Below are 17807 nucleotides of genomic sequence, written 5' to 3' on the forward strand. Positions count from 1 at the left end.
CACCTCTCAGCCTCCCTGCCCCCGCCCCGCAGCAGCTACACTCTGGGCCTGCCATTCAAGGCCTTCCTCCCGGGCCTCGCCCCTCCCTCGCACGCACCGCGCCCAGCCCGGGAGGGAGGGACACCCTGGCTCCCGCAGGCCGGGATCGGGGCGCAAAGGGTCTGGCGAGGAAGCCTCGTACCCTGCAGGCCCAGGTGAAGGCCCCGCGCCGCGGCCTGGAGGGACTTCGGGGGCCCCGGACGCCGGGGGCGTGGCGAGGTCAGCGTAGAGCAGGCGAGGGAGCGCCCCTCCCGCGCCGCCCGCCGCGATCCCAGAGTCCAGGAGGGGGCGAGAGTCCCGGGCTCTGATTGGGCGGCGCTGGCGGGGCCGTTCAGCTTGACCAATGAGCGCGGGCCGGGAGCGGCGGTGGGCGGGGCGGCGAGCGCCGCCGGGAGCCGCGGCGCCCGCGGGCTGAGCTCGGCGATCCGGGCCCCGGCTAGGCGGCGGGGCGGGGCGGGCGCGCAGCGGGAGCGAGCCGGGCCGCCCGCCGGGCTGCGGAGACTGTCGCCGGGTGCCCAGGTAGGGATCGGCGGGGAGGGGACGCGGGCCGGGAGCTGGAGGACGAACGCCGTGACACCTGCCCCCAGCCTGCCCGGAGAGGGGCGTCTGCCGGGCCGCGTCTGCGGGGAAGCGAGCGCGCATCTGGCGCGGGCGGGGACCTTCCCCTTCTGTCTGCGGGGTCGGTTTGTGCCCCGTAGAGTCTGCTCGCGTCTGCGCCGGCTGCCGGGATCGCATCGCTGCGGGCGCCCCGCCGCCTGCGTTCTTCCCCAGCGCCTGTCTGCGGACGCATCCCTCCCGGGCGCACCGTCCCCCGCGCCCGGCCCCGGGTGGGTGGAGGCCGCGTCTGTGCGGAGTGAGCCCGGCCCGGGGCACCCACGTGCGGCTCTCCGCGGAGCGCTCCTCCCACGGCCCTCCCGAGCGTCTTCCTGCGGGAGCCGGGGGCGGGGTGGGAGATGAATGGGGCGGCGGCGGCGTGCGGCGCGGGCTGCGCGGGGTGCTGCCCCGGCCGGGGCGCGAGGGGGCGGCAGAGGCGGGCGCTGCGGCTCCCGGGCCCGGGAGGCGCAGGGCTGGCGGCTGGGGGGGCGCCCACGTGCGCGGGGACCTGCGTGTGCTGTTTGGAGGCGGGCGTGCGTCTGTCACGTGGACGGGGGAGTGTGCCTGTGTCTGCGTGGGGGTGCAGGACAGGATGGAGTGGTGTGTGAGGGCGGGTCACGCGGACACGGGCGTGTGCCTGTCCGGGGAGGGGGTGTGCACGCATCTGGAGGGCGATACAGGGCCGTGCAGAGAAGGCGGTGTCACAGGCCACAGCACCGTGCCTTGGTGGAGTCCACGGGGCAGGCACAGGAGCGTGGGAGGGGCACACAGCTGGTGCCCTGGAGGATCCTAGGGAGCAGCACCAGCCTCCCCAAGCCCTGCGCTCCTTCCTCCAATACTTACAAATTGACCCCCAACTTTGTCACAGGCACACACACTCTGGGGACACTTCGCCTCCTTGTTGGTCTCCCACTGTCAGTCCCCATAGCAGCCGTGGCAGTCGTTTTAAACCTCACCTAGATGAGGCACTCCCCTGCCAACAATCTCCCCCTGACTTAGGGGGTTCCTGGGCTCTGTCCACCACGCTGCCCCCACCCCCAAACCAAGCCCCAAGTCCCAGCCAGGAAATGACTCTGCTGTGCACAGTGTGAACTTCCACCCTCTCCTCCTCCTGAAACCCTACTCGGTGCTCAGAAAAGCGCTCAGGTGCCACCTCCTCCAGGAAGCCATCCCTGAGGCCAGCACAGTGAATGAGGGGCTTTCTCTCCACATGTCACTCCTCATGTGATCAGGTGCCTCTGATGTGGGGAAGACTCCACTCCAGCCACATCGGCCTCCCTGCTCTTCCTCACACGGAGCAAACACTGCCCCTCACGGCCTTTGCACCCTCTGGGCCCTGCGCCTGAAACGCTCTTCCCCCGATAGCCACGCTGCCTGCTCCCCCTTCCTTCCTTTGGGCGTCTGCTCAAATCCTGCACCGCAAAGGCCTTCCTGAAGCACACTGTACCAGCAGCATCTCCCAGCCCCCTTCTCCTGATCCTTCTTACTCTGCTGTGTTTTTCTCCACTGCATGTACCACCTCACATATCATATCTGAATCACTGGCTTTCTTGTTTCTTGCTTCTTGCCCCCAGGATCAATTAAACTGTAAAAGAGCGGAGACTGTCTTTCTGGTTCGCTGCCGTGTCTCCCCACACCTCGCACAGAGCCTGGCAGGCATCCAGCAGGTGCTTGGAGACTATTTGGATTTGCATCCCAGGCGTCCGTCTGTCCGTGGCCCTGCCCTCTAACCTGTGACCCCCTGCCCCTGGTCTGAGGCCAGCTCTGCTCCTCTGTCCCTGACATTCCAAGTTCCTGGAAGGCCAGGTCTGAGAGAACTGTACCCACATTTGCATATTAGAAATCCTCCCTCTAGCAACTGGTGTGGAGGAGGGGGTAGGGTGGGGTGGAGGTGTGAGCCTGGGATCGGGGAAGACACACGTGGCAGGAAAGGAAGAGGGGTCGGAATCTGGACTTCTAAGGGGTTCGACGTGGTGAGCTCACCCAGCCAGTAGTGGGGAGATGAGGGAGGCTCTCAGAAGAGGCTGTCCTCCAGGCAGCAGAGGAGAGGGAGGTGTCTTCCTGGCAGAAGGCACAGCTTGTACAGAGGCCTGGCAGCAGGACAGAATCTGCAGTTGGGGCAGCTGTGGTGTGGTTGGGGTGGAGAGTGAGTGTGGGGTGGGAGCGAGGATGGGCTGCAGGGAGAGGCCGAGTGACAAGGAGGGCTCCTGGATTGCTGGCCTGGGTCAGGAAAGAATGGGGAGGGTGCGGCACCCATCTCAGCAATGGAGACAGGAGGATGAGCAGCTTCAGGGAAGATGCTGAGTTGAACGGGGCCCTGCTGGATCTGAGCTGCTTGTGGAGGGGGAGGAGGCAGCTGGCTGGAAAGAGTGGGGCTGGAGCACAGACCTGGTGTGGAGGATGAGGAGGGGCAGAGGCGGAGGATGGGGCCTGGAATCAGCCTCCTCGGGTGGGCCAGGACGAGGTGCCGGGGTAGCTGTGCTGAGTCAGGCATGGAGCCCTTATTGGTGCTTGGGGGCTCCCCGGGGATGGTGGGAGCGGGCGTCCTCACAGCAGGAGTCGTCAAGCATGACTTGGCACAGACGCCTGGGCCTCCCTCAAGGGGACTGAGTCATCCCGGGTGGGGGCGGGAGCTGTGGAGGGCACCCGTTGCCAGGGCCATCCAGACACTCATCGGGATCATAAACACGGCTCCAGCGAGGCGGCCCGGGGATGTCAGGGCCACCTTCTGTGTCTGACCTGGGTGGCTGCCACCTCTGTGGCTGTCCCTTCTAGTGGGTCCTCGGCTGGTCAGAGCTGTCCGTCCTCTCACCTGGACATAGCTAGTCCCCTGCCTCGGCCTTTCAGAGCTCGGAATGCGGCCTGACCAGGGCCTGAAATCCTCCCAGGCGGAGCTGCTTGAACCCGCGAGGATGGCTGCAGGGTCTGCCTGCTCTGCTCTGCTCTGCTCTGGAACTCCTTTGAGGGATGCAGCTGCATGGGGCATGATCTGAGAGGCCAGGCCAAGCAGGCATCTGGAGCCAGGGGCCCACATTCCTTGGGAGTGGCCAGACACTTGTGGGATGGGGCACAGCCTGGGAGGAGAAACCTGGTGGGAGGGCGGGGTATGTGCCAGGCCGTCTTGGACCCGGGGGCAGAGGTGGGGTTGTACCTTGTACATCAAGGCTCTCTTGGAGGCTTCCAGACACGGACACATCCCAGCCCCACAGTGCCCCGGCACAAGCTACTTCCATGTCCACAGCTCGTTCTGTTCTTTCTGTAGACCTGGGAGCTGGCAGGACGACGGCCATCTGTTTCATTCACATATTAGGAAACTGAAGCTTCAGGAGGCACAGTGACTTGTCCAAGGCAGCGGACCCCCAGTCTGGGAGGACAGGACTGGAGTATTTTTCCCAAAGAGGGAGGGCTTGAGTCTGGCCATTCATGGCCGCAGGACTGTGCCAGTGCCTGGGGAGCCCCCGTGCCCATGGGAATCCTTGCTGTGCCATGGGCCTGGGTCCCAGCCTGGCTGTTCGTCGCTCTGTTTGCCCACATGGCCCTAGTTATCCACCAAATTAGTTTCTACAAAGCATCTACTGAGGCCTGAGCTTGGGAAGGGCCTGAGACACGCCTGTGTGAGTCCCCCAATGGGCCTGGGTTTCTGCCTGGGGCACAGAACCCCACCCAGCAGGCAGTGCCAGGCTGGTAGCACCAGTGACTGTGAGGAAAGTCCAGATATGAGCTCTGGGATCAGGGCCCCTGGGGCAGGCCACCCCCACCCTGGGCACGCGTCCATGGAGACCCGCAGACACACAGGCGCATGCGCACACCTGCACACACACATCACACTCCTGTGTGTGGACCCACAACACACGCAGACACATGCCGCCACCCCAGGCCCACAGCCTGCGTGCACGTATTCTCTCCTGCGTGGACACACACCCTCACATGCACCGCCGTGCTGCCAGGCCCTGTCTCCCCGACACGCGGCAGGAACCTCGGGCCTCCCCGGCCGCCACCTCCCTCACAGACGCGCTTAGTCACCTGAACTTGATCCAGGCGGGAGGGAGGGAGGGAGAGCCTGACGTCAGCCCTCGGAGCTGCCTTCCACCGCCCGCGCATCCATCTGGGCCACTGCGTGTCCCAAGCAATCACCACAGCCGCAGCACAACAACAACTCACTTTTACGGGGCCGCTTAGTGGCAGGTCCTGGTCTGAGCGCCTTACAGGCATTCCCTCCTCAGCATCTCACAACGTGTGGTGAGGGGAAACCCCATTGCGGGTGAGAAAAACCCGGGCACAGAGGCGAAGCCACCTGATCAGGACCCCCAGCCAGGAAAGGGTGCAGCCTGGCTGCCTGGCTTCAGAGCCGGGGCATCAAACCGGGTAGCAGGACTCAGGCTGGGACAGGAGCCTTCTGCCCTGACCTGCTGGACGGCCCCAGCCCCATCCCCATCCCCATCCCCTCCCGCTGCTGGGCCTCACTCTACCAATAGAAGAAAAGTGGGGAACGGTGTTAAAGGATGAAAGAGGATGGCCTCTTGCTGGAATGGCAACTTCAGGAAAATCAGAGGCAAATTGTATGGGCCCAGGCAGCCTATGGCTTCTGCCTGTGGTGGCTCTGAGTCCCGTAGTCCCTGCTCCAGCCAAAGAGCAGGAGCTCCTGATCTGCCGTTCATTCTCTTCCATGTGCTGGGGCCGGAGGCTGGCTGGGGTTCCGTCTCTGAGGCTGCTTTCTCATCTGTCTAATGGGGACAGGGCTGTCACGGTCACTATGGCAACCACTCATTTCTTCAACAAATATTTATCAAGTTCCTATTACACGCCGGGCACTGGTGATCTTTTAGAGACAAGGCAGACAAGAGCCCTAATCTCAAAGCTTACATTCAGGAGGGAAGACAAGGCTTGCGGGGTGAGGGGACTGGGTGGAGGGATAGGCCACATGCTGGGAGGAGCCTGGCGGAAGGGCGCTTCCCTGCTTTGGCTTCCTCCTCCCTATGCCATGCATCTGGTTTCCAAGGTCTCTCCAAGCTCCAGCCCCACTCACTGTCCCTCTTGCCTCTTCCCGGGAGTCCTCCCCGTGCCACAGCCCCACTCCCTGTCCCTCTCGCCTCCTCCGGGGAGCCCTCCCCGTGCCACAGCCCCACTCACTGTCCCTCTCACCTCCTCCGGGGAGCCCTCCCCATGCCACAGCCCCACTCACTGTCCCTCTCACCTCCTCCGGGGAGCCCTCCCCATGCCACAGTCCCATTCACTGTCCCTCTCGCCTCCTCCAGGGAGCCCTCCCCATGCCACAGCCCCACTCACTGTCCCTCTCACCTCCTCCAGGGAGGCCTGATTGATGTTCTAGCCCCACCGCTTCCCTCTCACTCCTCTGGGTCCAGCTTCCATGCCTTTTCCTGTTCCCGGTGTGGACCCCTCCCTCTTCCTTTCTCCGTGTCAGCATCAGCCCCACTACCTCTAGACTTGCCACTCTGTCAACATGCCACTTGCCAGGCACGGGAGTCTGGACCACACCCTCACCCACAGTCTACCTCCAAACCCTGCTGTGAGGCTGGGGAATCTGGAAGGTATGGAATCCCCATGACAAGTCAGGAGACCGGGGCTCAGAATCGGGAAGGAGCTTGTCTGGGGCCCCTGGTAGGTCGGCAGGCAGGACTGGAACCCGGCCCTGGCTCCTCAGTGGCCAGCCCTGCCTCGCTGACATCTGTCAAAGCAAGGGCATGGGGAACGCGGGGTGACACAGGCGCGACGCTCCCTTTGACCCATGTTCTCAGTCGCTGTGTGGGTCCAGAGGAAGTTACCAGCAGACAGGAAGGATGGAGGGTCAGGAGTCCACTCACTTCCTTCTCCTGAAAAGATGCGGAGTCCAGCACAAGCAGGGGTGGGGCATCGGCTTGGGTGTGGCCAGCACTCTGCCAGCCTGGGACAGGGACAGGGGTCTCAGGCTGAGTGTCAGGGTGCAGTCCGAGCTCAGGGTGTAGCCCAGGGTCATGGCTGAAGGTGAGGGCTGGGCGTCACCTCCCTGATGTTTCAGCCACCACACAGTGACTTTGAGAACATGGGTGTTGGGGTGTCATGCCTCTGTATCACCCCTCAGTCCCCTCGTTCCCATCCCCTTGCTTGTTTTTGAGATGGAGTCTTGCTCTGTTGCCCAGCGCAGTGGCACGATCTCAGCTCACTGCAACCTCCGCCTCCCGGGTTCAAGTGATTCTCCTGCCTCTGCCTCCCTCAGCTGGGATTACAGGTGTGTGCCACCAACTGTAATTTTTGTATTTTTAGTAGAGACAGGGTTTTGCCATGTTGGCCAGGTTGGTCTCGAACTCCTGACCTCAGGTGATCTGCCTGCTTCCACCTCCCAAAGTGCTGGGATTACAAGCCTGAGCCACCCCTCAAGGCCCATCCTCTTGCTTTAACAGATATTAATGAGGCAGGGCCGGCTGGAGTCAGGAGCCCCAGGAAAGTCTTCCTGGAAGCAGTGAGAGGGATGGGGATAGGAGGCTGAACATCAGGGAGGCCTCCCTGGAGGAGGCGGGTGTGTCTGCAGCACCAGCACAGCTTCTGAGTTGCTAGTGCCTAGCTCTGTGGTCCAGGGTCGGGACTCAGGGCTCACAGGGCTGCATGCCTTGCTGGAGCTGAGCCGACCCTGGGCTCTGCTCCTCCAGTGCTGCTGGGTCTCCAGGCTTCTGCCCCTGTCTGTCCTGACCCCAGAGTTTCAGGTTCTCTCTGCTTCCCTGTGAAGCCAGCAGGCAGAGGTGACTGCCTGTTACTGGTGGAGAGACTGAGGCCTGGAGGGCTGGCATACAGCAGAAGCGGATGTGAATTCCCTCAGTTCATAGGGACAGACTTGAGTTGGGGTGTTGGCACTCCCGGTAGAGGGAACAGCCAGCGCAGTGGCATCGAGGTGGGAGCCAGGGGGCTGTGGCCACGGGGCTGCTCCTTACCTGGCAGCCAGCCTGACATCCAGGAGTGAAGGCTTCTCTGTCCTCTTTTCTCAGGTTTCCAGCAAGGCTACTCAGAAGACCCCTGCTTGACTGAAGCAATGGAGAGTGGCCCAGCTGTCTGCTGCCAGGATCCTCGGGCAGAGCTAGTAGAACGGGTAGCAGCCATTGATGTGACCCACTTGGAAGAAGCAGATGGTGGCCCAGAGCCCACTAGAAATGGTGTGGACCCTCCGCCACGGGCCAGAGCCGCCTCTGTCATCCCTGGCAGTGCTTCAAGACTGCTCCCGGCCCGGCCTAGCCTCTCGGCTCGGAAGCTTTCCCTGCAGGAGCGGCCGGCAGGAAGCTATCTCGGGGCACAGGCTGGGCCTTATGCCACGGGGCCTGCCAGCCACATCTCCCCACGGGCCTGGCGGAGGCCCACCGTCGAGTCCCACCACGTGGCCATCTCAGATGCAGAGGTTGGTGGCAGAGCCCCTCAGTAGACTGCAGTGAAAACTCTTTTCTGTCCCTATCTGTGTCACACAGCTATCTAGCTTTGGTTTGCATACCCTCAGAGCTGGGGAGATCACTACCTAACAATGCAGCCTCTTCCCACCCAGGGGAGCTCCAGCTGAGCCAAAGGCTGCCATTCCCACCCCTAGCCCAGGCCTAGGACATAGGTCTCTCCCTTGTCCCCTGTGTCATCCTCTCAGAGGTTTGAAGATAGATGCCATGTCCACCCTGCTTCCTCACTCTTCCCCAGCTTGCCCTCCTCACCTCTAATTCTGCCTCCTAGAATCCGCTCTGACTCAGAAGTGGCCTGCCTGCCTCCTGCCTCTGGCTTCCGCTGGAGTTCTTACCACTTAGGTCTGAAAGTGAACTCGGGTACTAAGCAGTCTACAGAGCTGGCCTCCGTCAGGGGCTGAGCTTTCTGTGCCTGAACCCAGCCTCTCAGCCTCTGCTCAGGGCTCCTCATCTTGTTTTTGGAGTCTAGACTTTCTCATTCAGCTGCTTCTGGAAATAGTAGCTCATGGGTTTCTCATGGAATGGGGTCTCCCAGACTCCAGAATCCAGATAGGAATTGCTGCGTTTTCCTGTCATGTGTTCAAACATGAGCCTTGTCTTCTCATCACATACGGGGTCGATGGCGCCACTGACTTCCCCATCCAGACTCAGAAGCTTGGTGTGACCTGGGGGTCTGGGAATGAGGGGCCTGTGGCCAGGACTAGGCACTGGACGGGCTCTGAGGTGGGAGCAGGGCTGCTTCTGGATCCAGCTTGACCTGATGCTTACTCTTCCCCCCACAGGACTGTATTCAGCTGAACCAGTATAAGCTGCAGAGTGAGATTGGCAAGGTAGGACGGGGCAGGCCGGAAGCAGTGCGGGCTCCGGGATCCTCTGCTTGGCACTGGCTCTTCTCCTGTGTGGGAGGGAATGGGAGGCAGAGCCAGGCAGGTCCTAGCCTAGGGGTGAGGACAGTGTCGTGCCCTGTGGGAGGTACCCAGGTACCCAGGGGGAGGGTGGAAGATGAATTCTGAGTCCTGACTCCTCAAGAGCTCTTGACAGTTGACAAGGAGGGACTGAGGGAGGCATGGAGCCATGTTGAGCCAAGTAGGGGCAGTTAGTGGGGCACAGGAGTCCCCCCCTGCTATGATATATGCCCATGAGCCAGCTGGTGGTGAGAGGTGCACATGGAGGGCAGGAGAGACCAGAGCTGCTCAGGCTCCCCACTTCCCGAGCTGGTCCTGGGAGGGATTGCCTGTCCAGGTGGGGCTGACCGATGCCTGTCTGCAGGGCGCCTATGGTGTGGTGAGGCTGGCCTACAACGAAAGTGAAGACAGACACTACGTGAGTCTGGGGATGGGAGGGAGGCGTTGCCCAAGCCGGGCCCTAGAAGCCTGAGGGGTAGGGCAGGAGTGTGCACAGGAGAGAGCGGACAGGGCTGCCCAGGAGTGAGCTCCCTGTCCCTAGGGGCATGCAAAGGAATTAGCTTCCTAACCCTGGGGATAGATATCCAAGCAGAGGCTGGATTCCTAGGGGAAAGCTCCAGAAAGGCTTGCTGGGGGAGTAAGGGGAAGGCCCAGACATAGCTATGGCCACCCCCAAAACCCACGTGACACACGCCTGGGCCACACCCTCAGGGCGCAGCAGATGCCCAGTCAGTGTGCGTCTCTGGACCTCAGTCCACACATCCTGGCCTGTTCTAGCCCCTGGTGGCTGCACACTAGTGACGGTTCTTTTTTTTTTTTTTTTTTTTTTTTTTGAGACAGAGTTTCACTCTTTTTACCCAGGCTGGAGTGCAATGGCGCGATCTCGGCTCACCGCAACCTCCGCCTCCTGGGTTCAGGCAATTCTCCTGCCTCAGCCTCCTGAGTAGCTGGGATTACAGGCACGTGCCACCATGCCCAGCTAATTTTTTGTATTTTTAGTAGAGACGGGGTTTCACCATGTTGACCAGGATGGTCTCGATCTCTTGACCTCGTGATCCACCTGCCTCGGCCTCCCAAAGTGCTGGGATTACAAGCGTGAGCCACCGCGCCCGGCTCTTTTTTTTTTTTTTAGACAGAGTCTCACTCTGTCACCAGGCTGGAGTGCAATGGCACGATCTCAGCTCACCAAAACCTCCGCCTTCTGGGTTCAAGTGATTCTCTTACCTCAACCTCCCAAGTAGCTGGCATTACAGGCATGCGCCACCACGCCCGGCTAATTTTTTGTATTTTTAGTAGAGACGGGGTTTCACCATGTTGGTCAGGCTGGTCTCGAACTCCTCACCTCAGGTGATCTGCCCGCCTCAGCCTCCCACAGTGCTGGGATTACAGGTGTGAGCCCCCGGGCCTAGCCCACTAGTGACATTTCTGTCCCTCCTTCCTTAGGCGATGAAAGTCCTTTCCAAAAAGAAGTTACTGAAGCAATATGGCTTTCCACGTATGTATCTTCTGGTCTGCCCCTGGGAGCTCCTAGCCTGAGTGGCAGAGGAGGAGGAGACCTCAGTCCCGAGCCAGTTTTGGCTGGGGATGGGGTAGAGAGGGAGACAGCCTGGGCAAAGGCTGGGGGAAGGAATGTGCTCAGGGGTTGGGACATGCTAGAGGCTGGCTTTGGGCCACGGTGAGACCGAGCCATCTGGAGCAGGTGCTTGAGTTCCCTCCCTGGTCACAGGTCGCCCTCCCCCAAGAGGGTCCCAGGCTGCCCAGGGAGGACCTGCCAAGCAGCTGCTGCCCCTGGAGCGGGTGTACCAGGAGATTGCCATCCTGAAGAAGCTGGACCACGTGAATGTAGTCAAACTGATCGAGGTAGGGGGCGGTGGTGAGCTGGTGGGAGCAGGAGCCTGAGTCTCACTTCTAGGGCTGGGGAGCCCCTACCACAGACCCAGGGCTCTTGCCAAAGGAGCAGATGTGGCTGGGGCTTCTGAGGACAGGGCCAGACTTGGGGTGGGGCTGCAGGGAGGCTTTGGGGATCCAGCCTGGTCAGGGGTGTTCCCCTGTTCCCACAGAGGGTGAGGGGCTGCCCCAGAGGCAAGAAGTGAGCCCCTCGATGCAGCAAGAGGGGAGAAGGGCTGGATGCCAGACTGGGGGCCAGTGATTTCTGAGGCTCCATCCATCTGGCACCTGTACACTCCTGCTCCATCAGCCGGGGTTGCAGTGGATACTGAGGGTTCCGGGGCTGGGCTGGGACCCCAACCCCATGCCTCCTCAAGCCCCCCGCCATGTCTGCTCCCTCTGACTAGGTCCTGGATGACCCAGCTGAGGACAATCTCTATTTGGGTGAGTAACCCAGCTCGTTTCCATAGCAGCTCACCCTGGGCTGGTCCAAGGGCTCCCTTGGGACACGCATGACCTTCAGGTGGGCGGCGTGAAGGCACTGACCTCCTGAGAACAGAAGAGAAACACGCGTTCTGAAGCCCCAGCGTCCCTTGCCCAGCCCTGCAAAACCAGGCCCAGAATACCCAGTTAGACGCAGCAGATATTCCCAAGCCCCACTCCCTGCATCCCTCTGAGCAGCAAGACAGGGGATGCATTTAGGCTCTGCACTCAGGTAGAGGCAGGAAGCAGGCTGCATGGGTTCCCAGATGCTGTAGCTCCGTGCCTCAGTTTCCTCACCTGTAAAATGGGTACGAATGGTATCTACTTCATAGGGTTGATGTGAGGAGAATATGAGTGATGATATGTAAAGCACATTCGTTACTTGCCTTGTCAAGAGTGATGTTATTATTTTAGTTCCTTGCGTCTGCTTCGGGGCTGGGCTTAGAGGAAGCCTCAGAAAATGGGGCAGAAGAAGAACTGGCTTAGGAATTAGAGGCTGAGGCTTTAGTCTCCTCTCTCTACCCTGCCTGCCTGTCTCCTATGACCTTTAGGAAAACTTCTGCCCCTTCTCTGTGCCTCAGTTTCCCCTTCTGTAAAACGGCCCGTGCTTCTGCTGCCGGCTCCCTCTGGCACCTGGCGATCAGATGAGGCAGGTCCATAGCAGGCCCCGCTCTCATCCATTTATTTGCTCTGATATCCCGGGACCCCTGGTCCTGTCCCTGCCTCAAGCACGCCTGCATGCCTGCCCCCTCCGACCCTCCAGAACAGGGAGGGACCTTGGCATCGGCTGCTTTGCCAGCCAGCTACACCTTACCTTCTTGTCTTTTCTTTCAGTGTTTGACCTCCTGAGAAAGGGGTGAGTTCCCCGTCCTGATCAGGCAGGTCAATTCTCATCCAGGCCTTCCTTCCTTTCCCTCCCTGTGTCCCCGGCCCAAGGGTCAGCTACCCCAGGAGAAATCAGAGACGGAGGCCCTGCCCTTGGGGGTAAATAAGAGAGCAAGAAGATGGGAGTTAGTGAGGCTGAAATAGTCAGAGAGGCCTCTGGAAGAGGGGATGAGTTTTTGACCCAGGCCTTGAAGAACTAGGAAGATATGGAGAGAGGAGAGGGGAAGAAAGGCATGGTTTTTAAGTAAAAGTAGAGAGATGGGACTCAACTCTTACCTGTATTCAGATCACAAAGGGTTTTTCAGCTTTGCACAAGCCTGTGAATGGAGTGGGTGGGATTCCATTTGCTCCCATTTACAAGAGGGAAAGCTGAGGACCAGAGAAGGTACGTGGCTTGCTCACGGTCACACAGCAAGTCACGGATGGAGCCTAGGGTTCCACATGTCTGCACTGTGTGGCTTTCCAGGGCATTTACAGAGCGGATGACATGGAGTAGTGAGCTTGGGGCTGAGTGGACCAGGACCCTCACTGCCAAGGCCTGAATGCAGGCTGCGGCTTGGTGCTCTGCCTGGCAGCTTCCCACAGGCCAATTTGGGGAGGGGGCAGGGAGTGATGTCCCTTTAAGACTTGGAGGCTTTCCAATGTTTTGACCTCTATCCAAAGCAAGAAATATATGTTTATACTGCTATCCATATCTGTAACTGAAACCAAAGTTTTACAAAACAGCGTATATCTTTACTACGTGTGATATATTCTGATATATTCTATTTCTTTAGGGAAAAAAAAAGCCGTTGCCACCCATTAAATTGATTTCATGATCCTCTGTTGGGTGGGGATCCACAGTTTGAAACACGGTGCTCTAAATGGTGTCTTTGCAATTGTTTGATTACAGACAGTTAAATACTTAAAAGAAGGAATATCAAGCCAGTCAGAAATTAAGATAAAGCTGATTTGAAATTATGATTGAAGCGGAATATGTATGAGTACGTGTGCTTTAAATGTTTTATTATGTAGGAGAAAAAGCTCCTATCTTGGGTTGTAGGGACCCATGTGAGCACAGGTTTCCCAGGATGTCCTGACTGCCTAAATGGTGGGGTCTCCTGATTCCGGCTGAATGCCCCTCCCCACATCCTTCTCCACAGGCCCGTCATGGAAGTGCCCTGCGACAAGCCCTTCTCGGAGGAGCAAGCTCGCCTCTACCTGCGGGATGTCATCCTGGGCCTGGAGTACTGTGAGTGCCGGGCCTGCCCCCTGGGCTCAGGCTAGGGGATCTGGGAGACAGCAGGGCCCAGGCTGAGCAGGTGCTGAGCAGCTCCTGTCAGTCAGAGCTGACCTGCCAATCAGCTTCAGTGGGGGTGGGGTATGCATGTGTGGGCGGGGCCAAAGGCCTCCATTGGGGGGAAGCTGTAGACGGAGGGGGAGGACGGAGGGGGAGGGGGAGGGTGGAGGGGGAGGGGAAGGGTGGGGGCGGTGGACTTCACTGGACATGCGCCAGATCCATCTCAGGGTCTGGTCCTGTCGGTCTGAGTCCTGGGTGTTCCGTGTGTATCTTTCTTCTGCTGAGTTCTTCCTCTAGCTTAGCGTCGCCAGGGGGCCTCAAGCGATATGGGAAGGAAGAGATTTATGTCCAGCTTCTGGGGGAGAGTCTGTCCTGGCCAGGGGGCCAGGGCATGGTGGCAGGGCGGGTTTAACCATCAGGGGCCCTAGGCTGATGAGAGCTCAGGAGGGTGATGTGAGCTTAGCCTCTGTCTCATTTCACTCATTTGCTGCATTCACTTGGCTGGGAGCATAGACCCGACCTCACAGCCTAGTGGGAGGGACAGGAATCCAGGCAGGCAGATAATACAGTGGAGCCTGCAGGCTGTTGGAGTGCCAGGGGGTTGGGGAAGGCTCCCTGGAAGAGGCTACTTAGGATGAGGGTCCTGAGGGATGAGTAGATTTCCCTGGTCAGGTTTTGAGGGGTGGGGGTAGGAGAGAGTGCGCCAGGCATAGGCTCGCACTCTTGCAGTCTGGGGAGAAGTTCAGTCCGGCTGAAACCTCCAGCGGGCAGAGCACGGCCGTGGTTAGTGAAAGATGGTGCTGGAAACCTGTTCCAGGCTGCAGCCTGAGGGCTGGGGAGCCTCCTCTGAGGTCTCTCAAGACTTCATCCTGCCAGCACTGTGAGGCCCGGAGAGCTTTGAGCAGGGGAGGAGCGTGATGGGATTTGCGCCTGAGAAAGCCCTGTCTGGCAGCTGTGTGGTAGCTGGATTGGAGGGTGTCATCGGAGGGTGAGAGGCAGCCAGCTGGCCAGGGAGGAGGCTGTTTCTGCAGCCCAAGTGACAGATGGTGAGGCCTGGATTAGGGCAGTGGCAGCGGGGTGGGGACAGGAAGGAGGTAGGGTGGTCAGCATGGGGTGACTGGCTGGTCTGGGGAGGGGGAGCCCCCAGACACCTAGAGCCCTGGCCTGGGTTGGGGACCCAGGTCTCTAAAATCTTAGCTAGACCGGGCGCGGTGGCTCATGCCTGTAATCCCAGCACTTTGGGAGGCCAAGGCGGGTGGATCACCTGAGGTCACGGGTTTGAGACCAACCTGGCCAACATGGTGAAAACCCAAACCCTGTCTCTACTAAAAATATAAAAATTAGCCAGGCGTGGTGGCAGGGGCCTGTAATCCCAGGTACTTGGGAGGCTGAGGCAGGAGAATCGCTTGGACCTGGGAGGTGGAGGTTGCCATAAGCTGAGATTGAATCACTGCACTCCAACCTGGGCAACAAGAGTGAAACTCCATCTCCAAATTAATTAATTAATTAATTAATTAAAAAATACAAAATAAAATTTTAGCTTGGTTTCTGGGGAACATATTTTTTCCCTGGGGGAACAGGGTGGGGATCTGGCTGAGGTTTGACCTGCAGTGACAGAAACAGGACTGTCTTTATCCTGCTCAGCCTCTCCTGTGCCCTCAGATTTAGATTCTCTTTGCACATATGGGGAAACTGAGGCACACAGAAGTGAGGGCTTTGCAAAAAGTCCCTACCAAGGGCTTAGAGGCATGGGATAGGAAGGGGACATTTTACCCCTGTTATGGTCAGCGACAGGCACAGTCCTGTACCAGCTTGGCTCCACCACTTCCTGTTCTAGGCCCTTCTTTCCAGCTGAAGTCCTGTGGTCTGCTGTCCCCTAGCCGCCACAAAGAAACGAGTTTATCTTCCCTGGTTCTTGGGTAAAGCCTCATCAGGACCCAGTTCATCACAGTGAAGGGCTTTTCCAGAGCAGAGCGGTTAGTGCCAGGGGCTGGCAGGTGGATGAACAGAGGCACAGGGCACTGGAGACCTGCCTTGTGCTTCTGGCCCCAAGAAGGGAGAGTGGAGGCTGCCCTGAGAGGGCCCAGGGGTCAGGGAGGCCCTGACCCGGCTCTCAGTTGATGCGAGTAGGGGCGGCGATGCAGGTGATGAGAAGCAGTTGGATCTGGGATAGATGTGAGAAGCTGGGCTCACAGACCTCACCCATGAATGGGGGGTGGGGTCTCAGAGGAGGAGCTGGGGATGATCCTGAGGGTTTTGGCCTTTCACAGAGTGAGAAGGACTAGGGAGCAGCAAGGCTTTTTGTTTTGTTGTTTGTTTTTGTGGGTGGCGGGAGTTGCAGGCAGAGGATAATCAAGTTCTGAATTAGACATGTTACTGACTATAGTCAGATGCATAGGGACATATGTTGATGCCAGCCGCCTAGCTGTCTAACGAGATGTCTACTGGAAATCCATGTGGGTAAAGAGCCTGAAGTTCAAGGGAGAGGCTGGGGTTTGAGATAAGGGCATGAGATCCATGGCCAAACATCCAGCCCCCTAAGCTGCTGTGCCCTGATGGGTGTGTGTCGGATTCCTTATGTGTGCCTGGCACATAGTAGGCCATCAAGAAAGTGCCACTGGCTTTGTGGTTATTGTTATATGGCACCCGCCCTCTCTGCCCCCAGCCTCCCTCTCTTCCTCTCCCTTCCCCTCTCTTCTCTCTCCTCCTCTCTTCCCTCCTCTTTAGCATCCTGGGGTCCATTGGCCCAGGGGAAGGGAAGGTATTTGCCAAGGAGGGAGCCTGCAAGTGGATGGTCATGGGATGGGGTCAGTGTCTCTCTTGGCTGGGACCTTTCTGGCCATCTCAGCCTGAGCCACTCGTGACTTCCTGGTGGTGCTTGACCCAGGAAGTGGGGCAGGCTTCCACCTACTGAGTCATTTCTGATTCTGGCTTCATCCTACTAGACATGGCTGGCCTTACACCCCAGCTGTGCCATCTGCTAGCCTTAAGGCTTGGGGTGCCAGCGTTTCTGAAACCCCATCAGCCCCGATCCTGAGGGCTGTGGGATAGCACAGTCCCTACAATCTTACTCTCAGTCCCAGCGGCCAGGGACATCGTTGACTCAACTGGGTGGGGATGGAACTGGAGAAAGGTTTCAGTGGGCTTTGGGCCTGCAGACAGCACTCACAGGGAAGGGGCAGAACTGGGCTAGGAAGAAGCCTCCTCCAGGCCCGGCACGGCGGCTCACGCCTGGAATCCCAGCACTTTGGGAGGCTGAGGTGGGTGGATCACCTGAAGTCAGGAGTTCCAGACCAGCTTGGCCAACATGGTGAAACCCCGTCTCTACCAAAAATACAAAAATTATCCAGGCATGGTGGCTTATGCCTGTAATCCCAGCTACTTGGGAGGCTGAGGCAGGAGAATTGCTTGATCCTGGGAGGCGAAGGTTGCAGTGAGCCGGGATGGCACCATTGTACTCCAGCCTGGGCAATAGAGCGAGACTCTGTCTCAAAAAAAAAGAAGTCTTCTGCCCTAGTTTCCTGTGACCTGCCCGCTCAGCAACAGGTACCTCGTTTTTCATGGAGAGGGCAGGGAGGACTCTAAGGTACCAGTCCTGGCTCTGCTGCTCACAGCCTGGGCTCAGTGTCCTCACCTGCATGGAGCGGATGGCCCTGACGTCCTCTTCCCGGTTCGTCACCAAGACGAAAGCATGCATAGGCTGGGGTGTCCCTGGCTGGGCGAGGACAGGCGTGGGCTCCCGGACAGCAGTGCCCAGGCCAGCGCGCAGATCAAGCTCCCTTTCTCTGCAGTGCACTGCCAGAAGATCGTCCACAGGGACATCAAGCCGTCCAACCTGCTCCTGGGGGACGATGGGCACGTGAAGATCGCTGACTTCGGCGTCAGCAACCAGTTTGAAGGGAACGACGCTCAGCTGTCCAGCACGGCCGGGACGCCAGCCTTCATGGCGCCTGAGGCCATTTCTGACTCCGGCCAGAGCTTCAGTGGGAAGGTGACTCTCAGGCCCTGGGTCAGACTGGTGTTCAGGTGGAGGGGCGTGGTAGCTTGCCGCAGGGACCCCATTTCCCACCGGAGGGTGCCAGGGTCCTTGTGTCTAGGGAGTGACACAGTTGCCTCTTCTTGGAGCATGATAAACTCCTCGCCTTTGGCCTTCTCCTGTTTTCCAGCAAAGCAGCCCCAAATCTCCCTTGCAGATATTTCCTGTCGGTTGCTCTGTGCTGGGTTCTGGACCGGGCTGTGGAACCGGCAGAGCCAAAGAGAAGCATGTTTCCTGCCCTCCGGTTGGTTTAGGGGGAGATTGGAGGCCCC

General features: G+C 59.3%; 1 protein-coding gene across 5 annotated transcripts in view; it reads left to right on the top strand.

The window, feature by feature from the left end:
* Window positions 1–174: 174 nt before the first annotated feature.
* Window positions 175–17807, top strand: part of CAMKK1 (calcium/calmodulin dependent protein kinase kinase 1) — a 32083-nt gene continuing 14450 nt past the window's right edge. Inside the window, exons 1-10 of one of the 5 annotated variants that reach the window (XM_064378076.1) lie at window positions 175–194; window positions 7611–8014; window positions 8843–8890; window positions 9330–9383; window positions 10409–10460; window positions 10692–10825; window positions 11260–11296; window positions 12170–12191; window positions 13363–13451; window positions 17291–17490. In XM_064378076.1, the coding sequence (XP_064234146.1) occupies window positions 7655–8014; window positions 8843–8890; window positions 9330–9383; window positions 10409–10460; window positions 10692–10825; window positions 11260–11296; window positions 12170–12191; window positions 13363–13451; window positions 17291–17490 (996 nt within the window). In that variant the 5' untranslated portion in view covers window positions 175–194; window positions 7611–7654. Of the gene's footprint in view, window positions 195–509; window positions 559–6631; window positions 6860–7610; window positions 8015–8842; window positions 8891–9329; window positions 9384–10408; window positions 10461–10691; window positions 10826–11259; window positions 11297–12169; window positions 12192–13362; window positions 13452–17290; window positions 17491–17807 lie in introns of those variants that run through there. The other 4 variants (XM_021671293.2, XM_064378074.1, XM_064378075.1 and 1 more) reach the window with 4 other exon arrangements.

This window comes from Aotus nancymaae, unplaced genomic scaffold (genome assembly GCF_030222135.1).
Source record: "Aotus nancymaae isolate 86718 unplaced genomic scaffold, 86718_ANA_hifiasm-v0.15.2.pri h1tg000018l, whole genome shotgun sequence".
NCBI lineage: Eukaryota > Metazoa > Chordata > Mammalia > Primates > Aotidae > Aotus > Aotus nancymaae.